This window comes from Phodopus roborovskii, unplaced genomic scaffold (assembly GCF_943737965.1).
Source record: "Phodopus roborovskii unplaced genomic scaffold, PHOROB, whole genome shotgun sequence".
NCBI classification, from domain to species: Eukaryota; Metazoa; Chordata; class Mammalia; order Rodentia; family Cricetidae; genus Phodopus; species Phodopus roborovskii.
In genome coordinates this window covers 36,290,986-36,318,189 of record NW_026126447.1, presented here as the reverse complement: position 1 = coordinate 36,318,189, position 27,204 = coordinate 36,290,986, and the positions used below count along the sequence as shown (strand labels likewise).

Sequence of the window (27,204 nt, the reverse complement as noted above, 5' to 3'; positions counted from 1 at the left end):
AACACACATTGCCTTCAGCACTACCATCTTTCTTCCCCTATGACTTTTTCTCACTGACTTCACTTTCTTTCATATTTGTGCATTCCTGGGGAGGTAAAGCCCACAAGACAGGTACTTCTGCTTCCTTAGACATATTGGGTCATTTTTAACTAATGTCCTTCGGTTATAAAAGACAGAAAAATAACAATCTGGTCTTCAAATGTTTCTTACAAGGCATTTAAAATAAAGCCTGCATGGATTGCCATTATGGCTCTAGGCAAAACCATAGAATACTGGCTATAATGAGTCCTTGGGTACACTGTAAAAAAAAAAAAACATGTTTCAGATTTATTGGATTAAATTTTATATTTGCAGTAAGTCCTAGAAATTGCTCTGGCAATCCTGTCTGTCTTTTGGACGCTCTAGACCACAGTTCACATGGGTACTGTGAATAGAACTCCCTCCAGATACTTTAGGGCATATATCTCTGTTTGTGTGAGAGATTTGAAGAAATGGAAACACAGAGATTTACTTGGATCAGATGAATGAATAAATTGAGAAAAGAGTTTTTACTTGTTTCTGCGGTAGATAATCATTCATTTGTGTGCTGTTTCTTTCCTTCTGTCCATCTTCCCAACTGGCTTCCATATTCACTTTTCTTCTTTGTGAAAAATCAACATTTTCTACTGACTCCATCACTTATGGTAGACTCACTGATGCAGAAATACAAATGACAAGGCCCATGTTGCCAAAGCCTTTCATTGCTAAGTGATACTGATCACTCTCTCAGCTGTTTCAGGTTGGAGCATATTTTACTCCACCCAAGAGCTCTGAAAGCAGTACCAGAGCTAATATATGACAGACAGCTTTGACCTCCATTTTTCACATGATGCTTATGACCAACTTGTAAGGTATTAACTTCACCCTTGTAGTGGTTTGAATAGGAATTACCCCTCTTAGGCTCATGAGGTTCAACAATTGGTCTCAGTTGGTGGAGATAATTGTGAAAGATTAAGAGGTGTGGCCCTGTTGGAGGAGATATGCCACTAGTGGTGACCTTTGAGGTTTCCAATGACTCTTAACATTTTGAGTTAGCATTCTCTGTCTCCTGCTTTCAGATCAAGAGGTAAGCTCTCATCTGTTTTTGCTGCCATGCCCTTGACCTACCATCATGGACTCTAACCCTTTGAAACTGTAAGTCCAATTAAATCCTTTCTTCTATAAGTTGCCTTGGTCATGGTATCTTAGCAATAGAAAGGTAACTAATATAACACTCAATTACTATTTTTGTAATCAAACTTCAAATAGCTTAAATAAGATCTTGTAGATCACACAGTCAGATTTAGACTGACCCAGGACTTCTAACTCCAGCATATCTAACTTCTAAAGTTGGTGGATTCCAGATTCTTAGCTGAAGATCCTCTATAGACCTGCTCAATGATTTGTGGCAGCTAACCTCTCAGTTTCTTAGGATGCAAGAAAGGGATAATGATACTACCTTACCATAGGCATGTGTTCATGAAGGATACACAGAAAAGGAGGTTTGAGGCTTGCAGTAAGAGGTCTCCCTGTCCCACCAACCTGATCACGACCCCTATATATCTTCTCCTCCATCACCACAAGCTACCCTCTGCTTTTCAAGCTTCTTTCCCCATTCCCATACCTGTCTGTGCACACACAAAGCCTTCACATCGTACTTGACTTCTGCATGGCCGGTTGGTAACACAGTCTTCAACTTCCTTGTCAGAGAAGTCACACAATTCCCCATGGAACTGGGAGGGCTGGAGCAAGTAAGCATGTCTGTACTGTAGCAGCCAGAAACAAAGTGAGTCAATGGTGTGAACTCAGTTACATCCAGAGCTAAGGATACTATGCAGAAGTGGTCACCAACCAGGCAGTGGGTGGGAACGCATGCAGTTGGCTAATTGCTACTGCCCAGTTCTTGTTCTTCCTTCACCACATACACTGAGGGTCTATGCAAGGTTGGCTGTTTCCCCAGTTGCATTGCATGCTCACTGAGTTTGGGGTAACTGTCTTGAATCTCTGTCTCTGCAGTGGTCTGCCAAGATTTGTTCAGCGGGACAAAGGCATGGGCTTTGGAATTTAAAAAGCCAATAAAGGGGCTCATTTAGTCAGTTCAACAATAAACTAACTCAGTTTAATTATTCCAATGGGTGATTCATGTATTGTCACATATTGCTTAAGGCATCAGCATGATAAAAACAAAAAAGTATGTGCTCTGAAACTCCAACTGATGCTAGTACTTCCTAGTTGTATGATGTTGGGCAAGTAGCTTTGCCTCTGCAGTCCAAATTTACTCATTTGTAAACTGGGGGGAATGAATTACCTGAATGTACAATTTAGAATTTAAATAATTATGTATTTATTAACAGTATTTATATATTATGAATTATATATTAATTTCTGTCACATATCATTATATATAATCTCAAGCTCATGTTTTTCTGGCACAAAGTAGGTGCCCAATTTCTTGTCATTTTTTTTTTTTTACTATTATCTACTATTTTAGGAATCAATATTGCTATCTGTCTCTTCTTGTTCATTTATCTTGAGAATATTGATTAATTTATCTCATATTTAAAAGGGTAGATACTTTTGTTTACTTGCCTGCTGGTTGGTTTTTAATCATCATTAAGTCTTCTGACCTGCCTTCAAAAGGAGAGGGCCCACCAACAGTGACAACACAAATGCAGTGGGTATAAGATTGGGCAGGTGCAATGTGCTCTATAATCTCATGGTGAAATCCCCAATGCAAAGGGAAGAGACAGTGACAGGTTTCTAGTAAACACATGAGGGCTGAGACCTAGAGGTTAAGGAGGAATGTCAGGTAAACGCAGAGGGCAGGAAAAGAATGGTCAAGAACAACCTGGTAGAGGAAGGTTTCTGGTCAAACTGCTAGATTAGTGGGTGTGTCTTCTTATTCCACAAACCAGAGATAAATTCATCATGGATGGAGAGGAGTACAAGAAGGAGAGTGAGGGGAACTCGAGAGGCAAAGCAGGGTAGACAATCAGGGATGCCAGGCTGGGTGGTGGAAGGGAAGAAGTGATTACATTTGGGTGCTTTTCTAATGTTATCAGTCAAGGTTTTGGTACACAACATGTGGCAAATAAATAGAATAGCACCTCCTCCCTTCAGAATGACAGAGCCATAGTTACTCCTTATATCTGTACTGTGAATCTGGAAAAAAAAGGGATTCTAGACAGCCATGTCCTTGGAGACATGGACCTTAAATAAAGACTTTGAGGAATAAACAAACAAAAGCAAACAAAGAGATTACCATCATGGGAGGGAGAGGGACCTGGGATCAATATGTAAAATAAAAATGAAAAAAAAAAAAAAAACAAAACTACAATCTCATGAAGTACAGAGGGAACATACAATATATGACAATATATACATACAATGTCCATACAATATATGACAAACCCACAGCAAAGGTCATACTAAATGGCAAAAAGTTGAAGGTATATCTTTAAAAATATGGAACAAAATGACATGCCTATGCAGCATGCAACTGGAGTATGAAGCTGAACCATCAGATAGAAGAAAGAAGTAAAAGACAGATAACTCGAAAGGGTTCTCCTCAGCGGCATGACCTAGTATATAAAATCTCTGAAGTCTCTACCAAAATGCTGCTGCCATTGAAAAGTACAGTAAATTTGCAGGATATAATTTTAACCTACAAAATCCAATGGTAGATTATATGCTTCTAACAAACAGGCTGAAAAGGGCATTGAGATAATTCCATTTACAACATCCTCAAAATTAGTAAGACAGAAACAAATTTAATTTAGGCAGTAAAAGATTGTCATAATGAAGATTAAGAAGACAGGAGACACTTTGTTTTCATGGGCCAGAAGAAATAATGTTAAAATGTCCACACAAGCCAAGGTGATCTGAGATTTGATGCAATCCTATCAAACAGGAATTACCCTGTTTCCAGAGCTAGTGAAGGGAGGGAAATCACAAGATTCATATAGAAGCACAAACCATCCAGAAACAATCCTAGGCAGAAAGAACAAGGCAAGCGTATCACAACCCAAGACTTAAGACACACTACAAAGTTAGGGTGATCAACAAGTACGGGGCAGACACATGAGCATGCACATGCTGGTGGCACAGAGAGAAAACCCAGGGTGACTCCACATACTTACAGCCAGCAGAGTTTTCCAAGGCAACAAGATCACATACTCTAGAGAGGACCATCTCTAAACATAAGAGGTGCTAGAAACTGGGTATCACTCAGTAGGTCATGTGCTTACCCTGCAACCTTGAGACCTGAGCTCAATCACCAAAGCCCACCTTTAAGAAGCCAGGTTTGATGGTATGTGCTTATTGTGCTAGGGGTGGGCAGGAAGCTGTGGAGAGACAGGCTTAACCCTGGGATTTCCTGGCCAGGTAGTCTACCCTGCTTGGTGATTTCAGACAAATGGGAGACCCTATATCGAGAGAGAGAGAGAGAGAGAGAGAGAGAGAGAGAGAGAGAGAGAGAGAGAGAGAGAGAGAGAGAACAGTGAATACAAATCTGTAGAAGACTGAAACTAGACAGGCCCTTATATAAAAATCCAACTTGGCAGGTATAATGACTTGTGCCTTTAATCCTAGCATTTTAGAGGCAGGGCTTAAAGCATCTGATTTTTTCCCATCACCACAGCATCACCTGAACATGTTTGGTAGCCTTGCACCTCCAGCTCTATGGTCAACAGCTGGTAGTCCTGCAATAATAGCTAATTAGGAACAGTCAGTGGGTCTCCAAAAGCCATACCAATGGGAACAAGGTTGTATAGATGACGACACAGCTCCCATGAGCAAGGCAGAGAAGATCCAAGGGTCTGCAATTCCTCAGAGAGGGCCAATTTTGAGACAGATATAGGCAACCCAGTGAGTTGTCACTTAAAGGGTGGGAGTCAAGGGCTCTGAACCAGAGAGAGACGGGGTCACCTGGTACCAGGACTTTGAGAAAAGCCAGAAGTCGTGGGAAGGACTGTGCTGGAAAAAGAAAACCTCACATTCAGGCGAATGGTCAGAAGTAGATAACCCCACCAGAAACCCAGTTGCTGGTATTGCATGGAAGGCAAAGCCATCAGTGAATGAGAAAGCAGATTTGTTGCAGGTGGAAGAGAGCAGATCTATTGAAAGTGAAGCTGGTGGGTAGGGTCCCAGCATGAAGTAATTACAAAGTGCTGAGAAGTGGATTTTTGCTAGGCTTATTCCACGTGAGTGAGGCATTGGCTTTCATCAAACAAGGATCAACCGAGAAAGGCACAAACTGCTTTGGTGAGTTGTCAATAAAGGGTCCAGGGTCCAAAGGACCAGAGGGCCCTAGACTGGCACAGGCCACCCAGTGGGTTGTCATGAAAAGGGCCCAAGAGTCGTGGTTGCCTGATACCAGGACTTAATGAGGCCAAAAGGCAAGAGACCACACTGGAGAGATGAGTCCTCACTTGTGGGAATAGCCTAAGGGGGGGGTGGTATAGCTCATCACTCATGATGATTTTGGATGGAAGAACTCAGTGATCTGAGAAGTGAGCCTGTCAAATCTGAACTGGGTTCCAGAGTGCTAGCTTGCCGCAAACTGCCTGTGGGCTGGAGGAGACATCAGCAGAGCCTTCTTGATCATGGAACCAAAGTAGTAATTTAAGAAAAGCAGTTCTTGAGTGAAAGACACCATGCAACAGTATTCAAACAGAGGTTTTTTGTTTGTTTGTTCTTCATTAGGGAAAGGGATCATCAAAAGGGAAAAGGGAAGAGGGGAGACTGGCCTCTGGAAACAGCAGCATCAGGAGAGAGGAGAGGAAAGAGAGAGAGAAAAGAGGAGGAGGAAGAGTGGGAGTGAAAGGGAGAGAGAGAAGGATGGGAGGTGGCCAGGGCCCTTTTAAATGGGAGCACAGGGAATGTACACTGGTGGTGCTCTTAGTGGCTGCAGCTGAGGGCGTATGCCATCAGAACCCCAAGGACAGGCCAGTACAGATGGCTGGATACTAACAATCATGGATTACAGAAAACAGTACTGGATACTCTCCAAAGGACAGAGGAGGAGGGGAAGAGGGATAGGCAGGAGGATGAAGACAAAGAAGAATAAATTGTTTTTTAAATTAAAAAACCCTGAAAATAGATTTACCATATGAGCCAACAGTCTAAATAATGAGTATATATCCAAAGATAATGATGACATTTTATCAAAGATAGACCAGAACTCCCATGTTTATTACAACAAGATTCACCATAGCAAAAATAAGAAATCAACAAAGATGTTCATCAAGAGATGAGCAGATTAAAATGGTATACTTGACAATGGAATATGAGTCATCTATAAAAGGATGATCTAATCATTTGTAGTAACATGAATGAAATCTGAGGACATCGTGTTGAGGGAAATAAGCTAGGCAGAGAAAGTCAATCATAGGTTCTTGCTCATTTGTAAAAGCAAAAAGAGTTAATCACAAAGTAGAGAATAGACGAGAGGTTACCAGGGGCTAGAAAGGAAGGAGGGGCAGAGAAGGGGAATATTGATTATCAGAACACTATGCATGGAGGATTCTAATGTTCTATAATACAGAACATAAGCACACAATAATTGTATAGTTCAAAGTAACTAGGAGCATTGCTATTGAAGTTTCTCTATATGTCAGCAGTAGATAACTATCATGTTTGAGTGATTTGATCATTACCCAATGCATATAGGAATCAAATTATAAAGCTATACTCCCCAAACAAGTACAAATACTCTAAATCAATTAAAGGATAAAAATAAAGCCACACATATACAAGGAGACTCTCAGAAGACTATCCCCAGGCGCCTAGGAAAAGTAGGTTGGGGGGATGTTGGAAAGAATGGAGGAAATGCACCTCTAGGTCTGGGTTGAGAGGTTTCACTGAGCCCCAGCCATGGAGCCTGCAGACAGGGATGATGCCATGTGAGGAAGTCTACAATGAGTAACAGTGAGCAGCTCTGGCTAGCAGGCTCATGCTCAGTCCTTCTGGTTTATGGTGCAGATGAAGCAATTATCCAGATAATTGGATCAATGTTGATAACTTCAGCAAGAAAACCTACTCTGGGAACAGAATGATAGTGCTTGGCTCTCCCCATTGATCCAATTAAACGTGCAATTGCCCTGGGCCGACTTGCTCAGCCTCTTCAGAGAAGCCTCTGTGGAGTCTTTGCCATGATAGGTCTGAGTTCCCAAGAAGCCAAGGGAAGGGTAACCATTCTCTCCCCCACCCCTCTCCTGGCACATATGCTTTGTTCAGGCCTGGGGCCCTGGGTCAGCTCTCCCATCACAGGGACACGAAGGATAGGCACCATGGAGATAAGCTCTACACGTGGAAATATCAGGAAGGACCCCATGGCCTGAGCTTAGGCTTATCTGCTACTAGAGGGCCCCAAGAAGACACTTACCTTGCTCTAAGTCTCCACTTAGCGGTCTAACAGACTATGTGACAGCCATGGTATTTTCCTTGCAAAGACGTCAGAAGGCAGAATGAGCTCAAATATAAGAGTGTTGGAAAGCTCCTGTTACATGCATGCACACTTATAAGATTTCTGTTTATGGCAGTAAATGATTAAAAACTACAGTGTGATATGTGCTAGTGTAGAGAGGACCTGGAGAAGCATACATAATAATGCTTTATCTAAGTGGAGCTGGGCCAACTGGTGAGCAGTCAGGTAAGGCTTCATGGAAGAGGTCGCCCGACACAGGGAATCAAGTTGAGTCAGGTTAGAAAGTGAAGGCAGTGGGAAAGGTTATTGCTGGCTGAGAAGACAACATGAACAGAGGTGCAGAGGGAGCGACACAGCTGAAAGATTACAAGATACAGTACAGAGATGAGGCCCAGTTAGGTGACAAGGAAGTCTGGCTTTGATCCTTAGGGATCCTTTGGGGGGAGACTGGTCAGATACAGCTTCCCTGGCTATTTCATGAAGGATGGGTAGAAAGAGCAAGTCAAAGGCAGGATGCTGCAAAGACAGGTGTGTGAAAAACACTGTAATACCAAAGGGAATACCTGTTTGCTGTCTGAAAGCACAGAGAAAGGAGTCATTTCCACAGCTTGCATCTTAAAGGACAGTCTATGGCCTCTTGCAGAGGTACCATCAGTGCCTCTGCAAGAACTGTTGAAAGACTAGTCTCCTTCTTTACCTCCCAACCCTGCCCAGACGTTTAGTGCTCACCCAAGACCTGGGATCTTACCCTTTTCTTCTGACAGGGGTCACATGCAGTCCAGGAGGACCAGCTGGACAGCTCACAGTCAACAGGTGCTGGGGTGACATCCACACTCCGTACTTGTCTGCTCTTAGCAAGGCTCTGGTTGGCTGCATTTGTGTCAAAGAAATCTGGCTTCTCCCCTCTAAAAATTATCATAAGAGGAGTCACATATCCTAAAGGAATTACATTCATTCCCCACCACCCATCAATCACCCATCCCATAAATGTAGACCAGATCACGGGTGCAAGGTAGGTAGTTTATCATTTCAGTGCTTGTTAATTCATCTGACAAATATGTATTGAGGCCCCAGGAAGTATCTTATATTAGGACTACTGTGGTAAAGAGTACTGAGTGCCTGTTAGAAGACAGTACCACAGCTGCTTGTGCAATCTGATTCCTGGTCTGTGTGAGCTTCAGATTTCCCCTCCACACAGTGGCTAAAGTGTATTCCCTTACACTGCTGTTTCTGGATTATAAATTATAATCACTAGACTGAGTATTTAAACTCTTATGGGCTATGGATACACAGGGAATCCAGTTAGAGCAATGTACTCCCTATCTCTGGGCCTCTTTTTTAATCCTCTGAAGATTGAGGGGTTTACACTAGGTGATGCATTTTAATATTAAATATCCACAAAACACTTGCTAAGAATAATTGATACTGAAGACATCAGGCTTCCAAGGATGTGACACAGGCCCTATTCAACAGAGAAACATGTCTTGCATCTTAGCAATGTTTAATTGCATGCAGGCCTCATGGCCAGAGCTGGGCTTGAAGCAGTGTGGAGGTTAGATATGAATTAGTGGAGCTTGGAGGCTGTGGGAGAGGATGAGAGGCTGGTATAGGATGATGTGAACCTGAACTACAGCAGGGCCAGGGCAGAGGAAGGAATGAGCAAATTCTCAAGTGGAAGTGATAGAACATGGAAGATGTACTATGATTCTTCTTCTTTTTTTTTAATCTCTTCCCACGAGAACACTTGTAACTTATACTTCTTAAGCCAAAAAATGATTGGAATGAAGATTTATTGAGGGCCTAGGATGTTAAACCTAAGCATTGTACTAGATGTTTCCTGATGCTTTCATCCCATCCCACAGATGTTCTAGAAGGTAGCTATGGAATGTGGTCATCTGGACAGGTGCTGAAATGGCTCAGAGTGACACAAGGTGTCTGCGGCAGTGAACCCAGTATATAGATGCCCTGGGATCTAAGCTCAGGTCTGTCTGATGCTGAGTATGCTCTATGCTCCTGCCCCATGATGTCTGGGAGCAGATCCAACCTGTATCCATTCCGATCACCTCCCATCACTATCTCTCAAGTGTCTGCAAGGCCTGTTTAATCCCTGACTCTAAGATTAAGTCATTAGGGAGAATATCACAAAGCTTCCACTGTCAAACACACAGGATGTCACTCCAAACAAGGTCATTAATGATACATTCTCACTTGGCAAAAGTCCTAAAAGGAGGATAATATTAACTACTGTGAGCTCCATTCCCATGGCTGCCCCAGAGACTGGCAAAAATCAATTGCCTAGTAAAGTTGGATCTTTAACAAAAGGTCAAAGACTCTACTGGAAACCACGGGTGGGTACTTGAAAGCGGTTACTGAGGCAGGATGCTGTATACCAGCAGGGTCCCTCTGATGGGCTCCTATCTACTAATTTGCCCCGGTTTGACAAAACAATACTTTCTGTAATTTGGCTTCTCCTAAGTGTGTATTTGACAGCGCTGTAGGGTTCCTTCTTCCTATTTCAACCACAAAGCAGTTACACTATTTTTTTCCAAGTGTCACCCCAATTTGGGGCCACAGTGGAGACCAAGTAGATAGATAACTTGCACAGTTGCTATTAAGAGTCATAATTATTTTCCTCTCTAAGATTTGAGAGCCTGTTCATGGGCAAGATGATGGCTTACAGAGGCAACTTGCAAGAAGTTGTTATAACTACTAGATCTCTCATTTTTTACACTCAATTTCCATTATGGAGGTGGCAATATAATGAAATAATCAGCAGAATAAATAGTATCTTTGTACATTACATTGGGTAAGTGTGGTTCATTAGTGCTACAAAATGCAAATCTAAAAGAGAGGCTAGTGTCAAGTCACATCTTGAACTTGAGAATGGCATGGAGCCACACAGACGACAGGTTCAGCTGAAGCCTCTGCATTCGGTTATGTGCACCTTCCACCCTGAGGGATTTCTATGGAAACAAACCCACTGGCTTGGCTTCTGCTGAGATGCCTCCATATGGGGAGAGCAGATAAGAAAGAGTAATAGAGGCGGTGCATGTGGTCAAAGTATATTATGAGCATGTATGGGAGTACCATAATGAAAGCCAGACATGCAATTAACAGACACGGATGCAAAGCTCAACTCGTCTGTAACATAAATCTGCCCCAAGAAGTACTGAAAGTTAATAACCACTCAGGGCCCCACACCCACATGGACCCCTGTCAATCTTTTGCCACATTTGCATGGTCTTTAACTAAAAGGCATCTCCAGGAATTGGGCATCTGAGTATTACAACAGACCCAGTCCTGTTTCTTTCTTTTTTTTTATTTTTATTTTACATATTGATCCCAGTCCCCTCTCCCTCCTTCCCTTTCTCCCTCCCTCTTTCCCTTCCTTCCTCTTTCCTTTTCTCCTCCCTCACATACACCCGACCACCCTCCTCTCTTTTTTCTTTTTTTCCATTCTCTTCAGAGGCAATAACTGTCACAGACATGCTATGTGTCATTCCAGAGTCTAGTAAATGATTACACACACATGTGCAGCATGCAGCTTTCCCTTCCTGTGCTTTGCTTCTGTCTATCCACATCAGCTAGATCCATACTGATTCCTAAAGGGACCCAGTTTGCTTCTTACGTGCTGTCTCCTAGAGTATCTCTTGGATGTCATTGAGTCCTTTGAGGTACATTCATATCCTAACAACATTTTGCACTTTCAAAACAAAAGTGTTAGTGTAAGTATCATTTTATACTTCACTGGAAATGCACACCTTCTGCCAAAGTGCCAGCAAGGTCCTGCCTTTCTTGGGGGTGCACAGAACTGTTGCCAGCCTTAGAACACATTGCTGTGGGTCCAGGTCTCCTACTTTATTTCTATGATCAAAATAAAGATGGATCCACTAGGCACAGCAGGATTAGGTCAGCAGTAAATTTCCAGCCTTCAGCTTATATGGATGGGCCACATCAATATATTTTGGCTTTCTGTGGAAATGTCCTGACACAACAACTTTCTTGTCACACACAATTTGTTTGGCAGCTGCAGCCCTGTACAAACAGCATCTTCCACTTTGCTGTGTGTGTGGGGTGGTGGTTTGTGGGGAAAAGGTTTCCCATTTTTCTCTGTCATTTGCTGTTGCAAACATGGAATTTAAAGCAGCATCTCAAACTAGCAAATGTGTCTCCCAGAGAAACATCCTGAGTGTCCATCAAGTCAGGTGGATTTTGGGGAAAGGTGTTAATGAGAGGCAGAAAGCAGAAAGAATGCTCGAATTCTGAACACACCCCCAAATGGACTGAATAGCTTTGAGAGTGGCACAGTCTTCAAGCCTCAGTTTCCTTCTCTCTACAGCTATAAGTGACAGAATGACTGTGAAGATGAGAGCTATGCCTGGAACAGAGTGACAATCAATAACGATCAATAGGCCATGTGACAATGTGACCTGAGCAAATGGAATGACAAAATTTATGATCTGAAGGAGGTTGCAACACTTTCTGTTCCTACACAGAATACTGTTGTCTTGCTTTTTGTGTCTGATACTGAATGGCATGTTGTGCTCAGGACTGGAGTGGAAGAATCATGGGTAGAGAGCAGAATATTCAACCAGGAGTGTGGGAAGGGCTGGAGGCTCATTGAGTGCGAGCCATTCTCTTCTCCCCTCTGGGGATCAGTTTGCCCTTCCACAGAGTGGGAACAACACCCCCTCTCCTATGACACAGCTGTGAGTTCCATAGCTTGCACTCCTCACCTAGTGACTTAGTGGAACTCCAGCCGCTACCTAATAGAGAACTTGCCCATAAATGCATCCCATTATGCCACCCCTTCACTTCAACCCTTCTATATCTGAAGGATACAGTTCACATCCCCTAGCTACTTATTCCTACTTCTCCTCACAGGTCCCACCTTGGTGTCTACTCAGTGAGACTGAAATGTACCTGGAGCATTTGGAACAAGCTCTCTCACACCTCCACACATTTTGCATATGCTGTTACCTATGGCTGAGGCACCCTGTATCCCTTGCCAGGACCCTTGCTCAGGAGAACCAGCCACTCTCACTCTTGCTCTTGATTGCTGTCATATTGTTCTCTTATGTCTCACAGTGCAATGCTCCTTGAGTCTGGGGTCTTGTTCAGCGCTGGATACTCTGTCATCAACAAATAGCTGCATGCAGGAACAGGCTGCCTCTGGGAGGGTTGTATGAGCCCTCTGCCCCAGGCACAGTTCACTGGACACTGCAGGCTTCTTTGTGCCCAAAAGTAAATGCATGGAAAGCATTGGCAGTATAGTTGGTCTCTCCACCAAGTTGAGAGGTGTGCTAAAGTCGTGCTAATTCTAAGGGTGAGTGCTGGAGGCGGCTGAAGACACACAATCCTGATCCCTGGGAAGGTACTCAGAGCTCAGAACAGAAGGCACACAGAACACGTGGCACTGCTCAATCTAATGAGAGGTTGCTATCAGGGAGCATTTGGAAAGTAAAGAAAGACCTTTCCCTCCCTCCTCTTATAGCAGTGATCATGAGCATGTCCACATCTCATGCTGGGAACTGCTCAGGCACAAGGAGGGCCTTCAGATTGCCAAGGTTCTACCACATCTTTCTCTGGAACCCAAGTATGAGCCCCAACCAAGATTATTTCCTTAGCTCTTTCACATTCTATAAGAGGAACCTCCATGAATTAAATCTGGTGTTTAGCTCCTGTGAGTCAGAGAGAGGAGAAAGGAGAGGAAGAGTCCGAGAGACACACTAGACATAATAGGCTACTGGAAGGGTAGAGTAAGACAGTGTCATTTATTAAGATCATTCATGTGAACTGGTTCATTTTTCATATATAATAAACCTTCTTTTACATAAGGAGCCAGACCAAAGCTTCATCCAGAATATAGACCATGTATCCTATTCTTCTTGACATGACAAAATTCATTTTAACATGACCGTTCTTTAACAGGCACTTTTGTTGAAGCCGGCCACTTGGGTCCACAATAACTCAGAGGGAGTTGTTGATTATTTTATCAGACACATGCAAATTGCTTTGAGAGATGTTCTTCTGCCCACAGGCATGTGGCAGAGACGGTCAGCATTCTGTGGTTTTATGCTCTCTGCCATGTAACTAACTGATTAGGGAATCATGTGTACCCATTACTTACCTGGAACCAGAGAAATGGAGACATCCCAGGGCAACACAGAGAAGACATGACTTGGCCAGTGCCCTCCAAGCATGGGCCCCTGTCTTCATGTCTGTGTGACAGGCGTTCCAGTGAGGTCCCCAAATTCCCGAAAAGCCTACTCACTATTGCTACTTTCCCTTCTATGCCCACAGAGCAAACAGCTCAGCAAAGCAAACAGAAGCCGGTGCCTGGGACCTCAGTTGACTTTGCACAGCAGAAATGTATTCATGACACTCCAAACCAAAGGCAGTGAGGAAAACTCTAACTCCATGCAAGTTACCTTACCTGAGTACTTCAGGTAGCCACTACCGCAGATGCCCAAAAGGGTGAGGGCTAGATAAGTCAAATATGGGGAAAGTAGTGCATACAGACACATGTTGGGGGTACCCAGATACACACTCAGTTCTCAATGAATCGAGTGCAGGGTCTGTCTGTAGTCAAATGGGTCTGAGTCCTAGGTTTGTAGCAGCTGTAAGCAGGGCTCCAGAGCCCAGCTACCAGAGTATAAGTTCTTTCTATATGATTTTCACCTGAGTTCAAAGTCTTTCTTTATGATTCTCAGCCGTGTTACCAAAACACACATACTCTCCTTGTAAAACAGGTAATAATAGTGCCGGTCTCCCAGTCCTGTGCTGAAAGGGTTGGTTAGTGGAAGGGTGACAGGAGACACATTATAAACAAGCATGAAAATGTCACAATGAAACCCATTATTATGTTGATAATTAGATGCTAATAAAACTTGGGTAAATCTAAATATTCAGAATTCATTGAGCATTGCCAGGCAAGTACCATGCACTCTCCATAAGCACCTGGTGTTCTCTGTTTCCTCTTGATAAAATGCCTCAGAACTGGAAGAATCAGATGTGATACTCATTGTGCAAATGTCATGCCAAGAGGTAGTGTAAAAGTTATCATTTTAAGAAAGTATCCTAAGATGCATTGCTGTGTTAACAGGGCTTCTACAGGCTCTTATGTATAGGGCTGATCAGCTCTGACCTTGCTGAGAAGTGAAGTTTAGCAGATGACAGCTTCAGGAAAATACAACATTTGTCTCTAATATTTGCTGGAGACTGTTGAAAGCCATAGGTTATACACCTGAGTGGCTACCATACTCTTCACCCACCACTTCCGTCATCTGCCAGGTTGTAGAGAATGCAATTCCTTCTCTCCGGCTGAACCACAGCAAAGGCAAGCGTTACTCACATCCGTCAGTATACTAGGCTAGGAAGACAGGCACCCCCACCCACAGCTTTCTGTTGCTCAGGGTGGCTCCCAGGTTCACCTGCCACCCCTCCCTGTTCAGTCAACTGAACTGAAAAGACCAGAGAGAAGCATTCTAGAAAAAGCATAATCTAATGCTTCTCGGGGGCTAGGGAGATGGCTTAGTGTGTAAGAGCACTTCTGCAAACAGAATGCCTAAGCTCAGATCTTCAGTACCCATGTTTGAAGGAAAAACAAAAGAAAACAAAACACAAGAACACAATAAACCCTACTAGGTATGATCACAAGCACCTGTCCAGGACCAGGACACCCTGTCTTAAAGGAATAAGAGAGAGAATGATAGAGATAGAGGAGGGCACCCAATGCCTTCCTATGGCCTCTGTGCATATATGATTATGCACACACAACATGAAGGAAGGAAGGGAGGAAGAAAGAAGGAAGGAAGGGAGGGAGGGAAAGAACCTGCCAGATTGCCCATGACCAGATGTAATGTGGGTATTTACACATTTCAGTCATACTTTGACTCCAACCTGGAGACAGCTGTAAAGAGTGTAGCACTGGGGATGGGATGTGTGAGTGGTGTGACAGGTGCACTGTGCAATGCTTAGGCAAGATGCAAATGTTGAGGCCTAGAGAAGCAACTTCTAGATTTGTGATAATCAACAAACTAAAACCAAATCACACATTATCCTCATCAAATGGTGTCAATGAACCAACCTGCAGCTTGTTAAAGGCCAGATGCTGGCTGAGTTGGGAACATGGTACAGAATCTCTGAGGCTCCGGAGAGGTGACACGTAACATGAGGATTGAATAGGAAAAACAAAATGGTGTTCTTTCTGTTATCTATTTCCCCCAAACTCTTATTTATAAAAATGGAGACCATTCATTGACATCCACTCCATAAGTTATTGACTCTGGGTTTGAATGTTTAAAGTTTAAAGTTTAACCTACTTCCAAATATAAGTTGGGGTGTTCTCCCAGCCTACCGCCTCTCTGTTTGCGGGAGTAGCTGGGCTGGGGTTGGGCGTGCAGGAAAGGGGTAGAGGGACATCTAGGGAAGATAATGGTCCCTCACATGCTATGCAGTAGATCAACCTGTTCATATTACAGTCACCATTAACTCAATCACAAGGTATTGTTTCACCAACATCCCCAAGGGTTCAGCTGATCTGAACTTTGACACAATTGATTGCTGCAGTTAATCATTGGTAAACAGGCAGAAAATTGAGTTTCAAGAACTATCCCTGTTCCCATCCATGGGTGCATTCATTTACTTTCTATTGCTGTGATGAAGAAACCACTACCAAAAGCAACTTTGTTTGGCTCACTCAACCCATTCATGGACCATCATGAAGGAAAATCATAGCAAAAACTCAATTCAGGAACCTGGAGGCAGGGAGAGAAGCAGAGAGCATGGAGGCATGCTACTTACTGGCTTGTCTCCATGACTTGCTCAGCTTGTGTTCTCATATAACTCAGGTCTACCTGCCCAGTAGTGGTACCATACATAGTGGGCTAGGCCTTCCAACATCTATCATTAATCAAGAAAATACTGCATGGGTCAATCTGATGGAGACATTTTATCAAAAAAGCTAATGACCACAGCCCATGTAAGAGGAATCAAATTCTTATACAGTAAGGGTCTCCTTTTGACCTACTCACCACCAATCGTTCATGCAGGGACCTAAAAGTCAAAGTTACATGGGTGAATCATGGACTATCACCTCTAGGCTTGCCCAGAATAGATGCCACAGGGGGTTAAATACTACTCATTGTCTTATACCAGTGTCAGGTCCTTTGATCCCTAAAAGAACTGGAATTTTAACCTCATAACACCTTCCAGGGTTCCCTGTGGTGCTCACCTGAGGTCACATGGGAGGGAGGATGGTTGCCTGCAGTTGCAGAGATAATAGCACACATTTCCATGGCCAGATTTTAACAATGTCATAGTCTTCCTATTCATCATCCTGTTTGAAATCAACAGTAAACTAACAAACCAAACATTGCCCCTGAGCCTGTAGATGCTGGCTCTATAGATGCTTCCACAGCTGGCTGGCAACAGATCCCTTGTTAGAAATAAGATTTTTTTTTCTGACCTCTAGACTCTGTCTTTTCACATTCAGAGGCTATCCAGCTCTTAGAGAATGCCAGCATTGCTTCAGGTCTGGTGAAAAGATGAGAAGATAATACCTCATCAGTCCTCTGGTCTAGCTGCTGTCCTAAGGGCCAGAGCTCTTATTGCCGATCACAAGTTATAGATGGGTCATGTGATTCTAAGCCTTTAAACTTTAAGTAGAAATCCACTACTATATGAGCCCATTTGACAACCTCTGCTGGTGGAATGTTGTAGCCTATAGCCGGGTCCATAGCTGACGCCAAGTTTCACAGTTTTACCACAACAGCACTGTGATCCTGGGACACACTTACCTTTCAGTGCACATCAAATGGCTGATGCCATTTTTTTTTTAAAAAAGAGGCTTGGGTCAAGCTTGTAATTCTGTCTGTGCAATAAGCTACTGGGTGTGTGTTTTAGTTAGTTTTCTACTGCTCTGATAAAGACCATGATCAAAAGCAACTTGGGAGGAAAGGGTTTATTTGTTCATGTTACTAAAGCACTTGACAGAAACAGTTAATGGGAGGAAGTAGTTAGTTAGCTTTGTGGTTTCAAAATGTCCCACGTGCTTGGGCAGGACATCATGGTGGCAGAAGCAAGGGGCAAAGATTCTGCATTTCCCGAAAGACAAGAAAAGATCATACAGCATACAGGAGGAGGCCAGAGCAAGACGAAGCCCCCTAGGGAGACTCCAAGAGACTCACTTTATCCAGCTAGACCTTAAGCCCTACCTTAAACCATGTGCCACTAATGCCACACTATGATGAACTCGCCCAAAATCAGTAATATGTGTTAAGTGCTAGTTTGTACATCATTAAATCTGTTCCTTCTATGGGTGCCCTCACCATTGAGATGCCTTTCCTCACACACCCAGGGGCCTGCCTTACTAAACTCCCAGGAAGTCTTTAATGCAATCAAAGTTAGTCACTGCATCTTATCTAATAGTTTATATACTGGAAAAATCCTTTAAAGCCTCCGAGAAATACCTACTTTAGTTGCAATTGAAATCATGCCACAGTGGTCATGTATTGAGCACCTACTAGACAATGGGGACAGTGCTAAGTCAACAAGTCAAGATGCACTATCCCTTCCCCATGAGAGCGGACCACATTCTGAGGAAGCTGTACTGTGAAAGAGGTCTGCCTGGTGCAGTCTGGGCACATGACAAGTGCATGCCTGCATGCATGGCTAGAGGGAACGTATTTTCTAAAGGTAGCTGATCTTAAGAGCCAAGGAGAAGTCAGAAAACCAAAGGGAGGGCATGTTGCCCTGCAGGGACAGAGGGTATCAGGGTGGGGACACAAAGGTGTCCCCACTTAGGGGATCAGCATGAGCAGTATTAGAAAGGAGCGAAAAAGGGAAGGCTGGCTGGGATCGTACTACCAGGGCCTCATGGGCAGTGCTGCTGACATGGACCTTATTCTATGTGCAGGGAGAGCATCTGAGCATCAGGGGCCGAGGGAGAGGGCAGCTTGCTTTGTGATAGGGAGTCTTTCTGCTGCAGTGCAGAGAATGGATTATGGAAAAGCACTGGAGCAGAGAGCCCTGAGGCATTGCAGAGATAGGAGCAGAGCAAAGCACTGAGCCTGTCTCCGAGAGAGGCCAATGCCATGCTGTCTGTGAGCAGCTTTGGATACTGCACAGCTCTGCACAAAGGCAGGATTGCTGTGAGATAGTGGTTCTGTTAAAGACGGTATATTAACTTCCACGAGCTGAGAGTGGCAGCTACTCAGAGAAGCATTGTTCTGGGCAGTATGCAACTGTTCCTTCACCATGTACACACTTCTGGGCAGCAGCATAGTCCCCCAGAAAGGAGAGCCTTGTCTTCCAGGGCCACTATTGTGGGTCCTTTTAGTTGCTCCAGAGTCTCAGGCTAAGTCTGCAAACTCCTGATTTCTGTAGGATTGCCTGAAGGATTTTCCTTGAGGTCCAGGGCACCTGCTTTGAAAGAGCTGGCTGTGCTAAGTGCATCCCTCAAGGTGATTGTGCGCACTGCAACTCTGTATGCATGGTATGCATATTAGCATCACCGTGGCTTAGAATTGTTTCTGGAAGAAGCATGGCAGGTTTAGTGGACAGCAAGCTCCCTGGAGGAGACACTGGGGGAAAACAAGACCTAAATGAGAAAGAAAGAAAAAAGAAAGGAAAGAAAAAATAATCATAGCCCCGATATTATGGGAGGGGTCTCATTCCTTTGTGGCCAAGAGAACAACTGTTGGTGGAGGCCACATCCCCTTCCTGTTGAGCTCCACTACATTTCTCAGCTGCCATTGCTGTTCATTATGTGCAGCCTTGGGTCTAAAACCTGTGAAATAGAGAAGCGATGTATTCCACTTCATCTATTTCCTTTATTATCATTTAAAATTTGTTGAGAATTTCATAGTTGTATACAATGCATTCTGATCATATTCACCTTCTCTAACTTCCAGACACTCTCAGCATGTCCCTCTTTCTACCTCATCTGTCTGTCTGTCAATCAATCAATCATCTCTATATATCCCCAGTTGTGTCCAATTAGTGTTGTCGGTAAGTCCCTGGGTATGGGGTCACCCATGGGAGCATGGAAAACAGACTAGTGGCCATATCCCCAAAGACATACTAACTATCCCCCCTGCTGTTATCAACAACCAAATGCTAGGAGTGGGACTTCCTATGCTCAATCTCAAGCCAACAGGGACACTTGAGAATGGTCTCCCATGTTGGTTGACTAGCTTTCATAGTGCCAGAAGGGACTATGAAGATACTGGGGAGGAAAGGCTGCAATGGTCTTACCCTGTGCTGGACCCTGCAGCTACAATTCTATCCTGCCAGGCAAGGTGTGCAATAGTGATGTCACTTTAAGAGATGCACATAGGACATTGCATGATCCTCCACACTCTCTCCTTCCCTTCTTCCCATTGGTGTGGACTGCTGGAATGAACTGGGAAGCTGTTGCAGAAGAAGGTCCCATGGCAACTTAGGTCTCAGTGAGTCTGAATGGAGCAGAGTCTTTCCCACTCTCTGCTGACAGGTGGTTTGGTTCTTGACTGAGAAAGAGTCTGCCATTGTTCTGAGCCATGAAGATGCCAATGATTTCCTGCTCTATTGGCTAGAATTACCTAAACTAATATTGCATCCTTCCCGTGATTCATCACTTCAAAGCACGGCACACACTCACTAGAAAAAGTCATGGCTGAGAAACAGCTGTGTGGTGACAGCTCCAGAGGGCCACAAAAGGTGATGTCTACGTAGTGAGAGAGATTCATTGCCTCCCTAGGGTTGTGTTTGTCCTGTATTGACTGAGAGGGGGATTGTGGGCCTTCCCTTTGTATCATCTCCTCCTGTGGTACTGTGTGGATGTGTACAGGCTTCTTCTAGCATGTGTTGGGTCCATGAAGCACAAACGGGCCATTCTCTATTACAAACATAGAGAACAAGTACCATGGCTTAGACAAGGCTTCAGTGTGTCCCCCTAATGGTGGTGTGTGTGCTGGAATCCTGACCACTAGCATGTTAGTGGTGGTGATAGTGGGGGTGGGGAGAAGTGTAACATTTGTGAGGTAGGGATAGTAGGAGCTCATGGGGGGATTGAACTATTCTTGGAAGGCACTAATATGGCTAAAGAGTTGATTACATATTTATTTATTTATAATTTTTTTTTTGAGAATGGGTTTTGAAGTCAGGCAATTTCATGCTCTTGGCCTCTTTTACACACCATACTTCTGTGAACCTTTAGTCACCAGAATTGTAAGCCAAATAAACCTCTTTGTTTCATAAAGGACCCAGCCTACGGCATTTTGTTATAGGAACATGAGGGAAAGTAATAACTAGAGACTGACAACACAGAGTATAAGCCGCATAGATGAAGAGAAAGCAGGAAGCACACCAAAAACACGTGATTAGTACTGCTGCTGTGGCAGCTGAGAACTGTGACAGCCAAGTAGAAGTAAGGGACCAACAATGAGTTACAAGATGTGGAGTTGGCTGGAGTGTGGAAGGGAGAGCTGGCTTTGCAGTTCTGCCCCAGCTTTCAGGGCATGCTGGGGTGAAGCAAGTTCTCAAGGTAGATACGATTTAGCCCTGTGGGTGGGTGAGATGTTCGACACTTCACTGTTGCTATCCAGGAAGGACTTATCAGTATTATGAAGAGCAGTGGTCAAGAAGCAACACTAGAACAGGACAGATGCACCATGTTGGTGATAAAAAATAAGCCCGCTGTGGGTAGAATTCCTGATGAGGAAACATCAGCCTCAGCCACAGAGCTAAGGAATCACGGAATATGGTCTCCATGGTTCCTAAGTGATAGTTTCACATGTCTGTGAGCCATCTGGCATGTGAAACTTAGTATCTCTCTAGGACTAAGTGTCAAATGCTTGAAGCACAACACTTTCTGTGGTTCCTCCAAATTTGAACATTTTATTAACCCCATCCATGATGACCACTGACGTCATCAGCATAGGCATAGTAGTATCTTGAGTTCAACTAAGGGAGACACATATTTTTGTGTATTTAAAAATGCATGCAAGTACAGGGTTAGTGAGATGGCTCAGAGAGCAAAGGCCTTCACTGTGCAAGCCTGGCAATCCGAGTTTAACTCTCGGAAATCATGTAAGTACAAGGGGAGAACTGACTCCACATTGTTTTCTGGTCTCGGACACACACCCCACAGGGCACGTGCACATGCACATACACTAATACTGAACAAAAATAAAATACGTAAGTATAGGCACTTGCATTTTAAAACAATAAACATATTCAGAGTACTCATTTTCTACTTCAAATATTTCCAGGAATGTTTAAATGTGTGAGGAGGGAAATTGGGATAGTAGCTGGCAATGTGCCACAGAACTAATTACCTGGGGGACTTTAAACAACTGAATGGATTATGTATTTGCATTGATTTTGTGGATTAGCTGCAGCAAATGGTGAAATTTAATCCACTTTGTTCATCTGCTCATTCACTCATTACAGGACCAAGTTCAAACTCCTTAGCCCAGCAAATGAACAATTTTCCAATCTGCGGGCTTCCAAATGCGCTCAACTTCATACAACCTAAACTTTCCATCGATTCATTTATACATTCAAAAATAATTATTTTTCAATGTTCACTGTGCACTGGACCAAGCTCTATGCTAAGGTTGAGGGTGCATCAGTAACTCTCATGCCTGGCTCACTATACTCATAGATCCTTCATTTTTGGAGAGAAAGTAAATTCAAACCATTGCATTTATCTCTAATGATGGATTAGTAACTGTAAATTGACTCCTGGGTTGGGAACTAGGACAAATACTGGAACTGTGAAGGCTCAAGCAAAGGAGAAAAGAAGTTGAAGGCTCAAACCTTTTATAACAGTCATGGATGTGCAGAGTTTCTGTTGTGTGGTACTGTCAGAAGAAATTGGTTTAGTAGCCAACTTTCCCACTACTGTCACAATTCTGTAGGTCAAAAATTCAGGCTATGCACAGCAAGAATGGTCACCCATTCCATACTATGGTGGAGGTTGGACTATCCCAAAAAATACTTAACTACCAGGGTTCTTGGTGTGGATGCTTAATGATTAAGAGTTATCTATGACAGCTCAAATGGATTCTGGATTCTCCCAAGGGCTTTTCCTTGCCAAGAAGTCTTTCCACCACACAGGTCACTGCATGTTCTGTCTACTATGGAAGCTGGGCATCTTATAGCTTACATTCCAAGGTCCCAACTTAAAAGCAGAGGCTGCTGCATCTTGATGAACTCAGAGTGACTTTTTAAGCTATCACATTCCAGGGTAAGCCCAGGCATGGTCTGTGAGAGACCATGCTCACTGGAAACCATCTTTGAAGATTAGGTACAACCCAAGAAATTATACTACTATGGAGGGGGATATTTATGTTTTTTTCTAAGCAAGCCAAGGGCCTGGAGAGGTGACTCAGTGGGCAAAAGGCTTGCTGCACAAACACAGGAACCTGAGTTTGGATTCTGAACTTCCATGTAAAAGCTGAGCAAGGCAATACATACCAGGAGGGGTTAAGGGCACAAGAGAGGCAGGTCCATGGGGCTTTGTTGGCTTGTCTGATTAACTGAAATAGTTAGTTTTAGTTTCAGGGAAGAGACCTTGCCTCAAAAAATATCAGGTAGAGTGTAAGGAAAGAAGACATCCCAATATGAATCTCTGGCTTTCACATGTGCATGCATGTGCATGTATATGCACACATACGCATGTGCACACACACACACACACACACACACACACTCACTCAAATAAAAATAAAGTTCAAAATTTAATGTACACCAATTGCTATGACTTGAATACAAAATGTTCCCCAAAGGCTACTGACATTCCCTAGGGAGGGCCAGGAGACACTTGCCTTTTCTCCCCAGATGTTGCTCTCTCTTTTATAACATCTGCTAGATTATTTATAGGAAGTATGAGGCAGTTGACACAAGGACTCCACGATGAAGCTTCTCTGAGGTAGCTACTAATGTTGGGTTGTGGCTTTGTGGTGATACAACTGTTTTGTGATCACCTACTCTCCTGTAAGTAACCCCTGATCCATGTTCTCTACACAAACTAATGGATCTCACCGAGTTGGACTTTGGAGAGGTATTGAACTCACCCTTAGCCCTGTTGTGGGTACCCTCTTGGGTGGAGTTTGTGTCTCTCTCAGGAAAAGTTCATGCAACAGTTACATTCAGGCCAAAGATCTGTACATTTTCTCTGTCTTGGGATTTTGAGTGAACCTGAATTTAACACTAATATATTAATTTGGTGCAGAAAATTTCAAGACAGAATAGCATTCAGAGTGTTACATGTTTTCTTTATTAAAAGGAGGTGTGTGTGTGTGTGTGTGTGTGTGTGTGTGATGCATGAATGGAAGTCAGAAGACTTTTGGGAGCTGGTTCTCTGCTTTGATCCCATGATCCTGGAAATCTAAATCACATTACTAGGGTAGACAGCTAAAACCTTTACCTACTGAACCATCTTGCTGCCCCCTGACATATTTTGTACTGGCTGCTGTTTGTCAAGGTTATATAGTAAAACCCAGTAGCAAGAATTTTAGTTAAAGATTTGAAAAACATGCAGTTTGCTCTGAAAATCAACATGTTTAAGCTTGAGTAAATATAAAATGGGCAGGCAAGTTTGTCAAAGGGATTAATTCGATTAAAAGCAAATCAAGTACATTATAACAATAGGAAAGATAGGAATTGGAAATTAAATAGGAATTGGTTGAACTCCACCCATCCATCACAGGACCAATGGTAGAAAAATTTTATGCCAGTTTAAAGACTTTGCACTGAATAGAGTTTAAAGGCACCTGGCATGCACAGGGCCAGCTGGGAAAGTGTGGTCTCATGTTTAGTCATCTACTTAAGGGCTCGGCTGCTGCAGTGATGTTCTCAAGGGGTGCTGATGCTGCTCAACTTGTTAGCTGTTCTTCCCATCATCTTTGTGATGCTGTTTTATATCGATGCAGAGAGCAAGAATTAGGGAGTCATAGGATGCTTCTACCCAGATTTCAAAGGCCAGAGAAGTCAGGCAAGTGTGGCAGGGCAGGAGTCCCTGAGAGTGGGCGGGTAGGGAGGGAGGGAGGGAGAGAGATGCTGTGAGGGTGAAACTTAATCTGAAATGAAAATTCTACTCTACCAGAGATGCCAGGACCATGAAAGTAGGGTTAGCAGAAAAAAAGAGGTCATGTGGCTGCAAACAGTGAAGCCATGGGAGCTGGGCTCTCCAAGACCACATGACTCAGATGATAGATGCAGTGTTACAGGCTATGGTCTTTTCTTCAAATGGTTGTACAACCCACAGTGCACAGAAGTGATGTAATATAGAAGTGTAACATGACTTAAGAGTGGGGATATTCAAGGTGAGTGGTGAGACTACTTTACAAGCAAATTCAAGCCAGGAGAAGCTGGTCCTGCCTCTCTCCTCTCTCTCTCTCTCTCTCTCTCTCTCTCTCTCTCTCTCTCTCTGTGTGTGTGTGTGTGTGTGTGTGTGTGTGTGTGAGAGAGAGAGAGAGAGAGAGAGAGAGAGAGAGAGAGAGAACATTTCCCAAACCCATAATAGCCATCCTTATGGGATTCCCCAGGCATTTTAGAGCCAGGCAGACTCACTGTGGCAGTATGAGCTCACATGCTCAGGTGTGAAAGCCAGAGTCACCCAGATTCTTTTGGCAATTGGAAAGTAGATGATGATCAGAGCCCACCAGCTTGTCATGCGGCAAAGATGCCTCAGAGCCTGGAAGCTTCAGTGGCATATGCTAATCTGCTTTTAGAAGGAATGCCTGGAACTCCTATATCCCCAATCTCATTCTCCAGGCCCCTGAGTGTGGAAGGACTGCCAGTGAGCATTCCCTAGTGAACTGAGGCTGCCCTGGGCTTCCATGCAGGTCCTTGATAGTGGGGCCTCTTTTCAAACCTTGCACATTGTCCAGGCCTCCCTGGCCAGCTCTGTGGCCTGCTCATTTTCTCTATTCCTTTTAGGACCCTCATTGCTGGCACACTAAGCATCTGTGAGTCCCATTATTTGGCCATGTTTGGAAGGAGCTACACAATTCTGCCCTATTTATATGGTCAAGTCTCTGGTTTGAGGTTTTTTCTTTTTCTTTTTTCTTTTTAAAGAGAGTTCATTGCTACCTAGGTTAGCCTGGTCTCAAATTCACTGTGTAGTCCAGGGTGGCCTTGAACTAACTTGAGATCCTTCTGACTCAGTTACCAGAGACCCGAGATTACAGTTGTACATTATGCCCCGTGGGGACTGGTGCTTTTGAGAAGCAATGTTGAAGAGTGGCACACTGTGGACATTTGAGGCACAGCAGCCTAAACTGGACATGGTTCAGCCACTCACCAGAGTATGACTCTAGGCAAGGTGCTATGCTTCCCGGATCCTCGGATCTTTCTTTGCAAAGGGAGGAGAGTTGTATGGGGTTGTAAGGATTTGGGATGCTTTATATAAATTCAGGGGCTTTGCTTGACATTGGGCAGAGTTTTCCACACTTGAAGCTAGTTTTTAGCCTGTAACTATGACAGTAGGAAAAGGGTCACACAGATAGAATACCATTGAGCTGTCAAACTTGATCAAAAGGCTGTTCTCTCTCAGGGTGCCCCAGGGCCAGACTTGAGTCTGAGACTTAGTCAAATCTTAAATTATTGGCTTAAAAGCCTGCTTGGAATACTCACCACATTCTTCCTTCCTCTGCTGTCTCCAAGCCATAGTCTCCAATCCCACAGGTAGCTGGAAAATAACTAGCATTCTCTAAATGCTGAATAATTCTCAGTGACAGTGATAATGACCATCATAGAATAAGGACACTAATAGAAGGGTTTACAAGACCCCATGGTGACCACAAATAGGTGTCATCAACGCTTCCCATGGTGCTTCTGGGATATTCATTTTCCCCCACGCAGCTCTGACCCAATTGTGGAAACAGACAAAGCAGACACAAAACTTTGGGGCAATGCAGAGTGTCTGTTTCCACGTCCCTCTGAAATTCTCTGAACACTATTAGTCTCTGTTGGCCAGGAGGTGAGGGAGTCAGTGGTCAAACCTCACCGCCATCTCCTTGCCAGACTTCTTGTCAATACCTGTTGACATTTTCCTGAGTAATTGTTCCAGGCACCTCAGTACATTTCTTCATATCACCAGATAGATTAAGGGGCTCTATTGATTTTGTGGTTTCATGTGTGAAAGATCTAATCTTAATCCTTGACTGTTCATTTTCCTTAACCTTTTAATAACATGATAGGGAGGCGGCCTGTCACAGTGGAAGTTGTTTCTGAGGTATGTTGCCATAAATACACAACACAGTTGGTTTTGTTCTTTGGGAGCAGCCATAATTTTGGAATAATAATAGTGATGATGGTGACACTTGTGGCATGCAGTGCCGTTTACAAAGCACTCTCCCATATCAACTTATTCAATCCTGACAGGAGTCCTGATGGGTTGGAGTTATTTTACTCATTTTGATTTATTTATTCCTAGAGTCCTTCTACAACATGAATTATTAACATTTTCTGCCATGTCACAGATGAGGGGTCTGCACTGCCCAAGGTCACATAGCTCTTAGAGATAGGGCATGGAGTCAGAGAGATCAGTCTTCAGGTGCTGCCAAGGGTCCCTGTGTCACTGTGGACATGAGGCCTAGACTCTGAGGTGTGCTTCTTCACGCATGCAACAGGAAGGCTTCCTTTCTGGGATTTGTCAGGATTAAGGATTATGTGTGAGAGCCACCTCCACTGTACCTCACACCCAGGAGAGGATCAGTACAAGTCAGGTATGGTTTAAAAATAGTAATTATATTAATTATTTGATA

The 27,204-nt window shown here is 43.7% G+C and overlaps 1 protein-coding gene across 2 annotated transcripts in view; it reads right to left on the bottom strand.

The window, feature by feature from the left end:
* C8b (complement C8 beta chain) overlaps positions 1-13,715 on the bottom strand; it is a 37,116-nt gene extending 23,401 nt beyond the window's left edge. The window contains exons 1-3 of one of the 2 annotated variants that reach the window (XM_051188013.1): positions 13,575-13,715; positions 8,193-8,349; positions 1,643-1,784 (exon numbers count right to left, since the gene is read on the bottom strand). In XM_051188013.1, the coding sequence (XP_051043970.1) occupies positions 1,643-1,784; positions 8,193-8,349; positions 13,575-13,663 (388 nt within the window). In that variant the 5' untranslated portion in view covers positions 13,664-13,715. The remainder of the gene's footprint in view (positions 1-1,642; positions 1,785-8,192; positions 8,350-13,574) is intronic. The other variant, XM_051188014.1, reaches the window with a different exon arrangement.
* Positions 13,716-27,204: the final 13,489 nt, after the last annotated feature.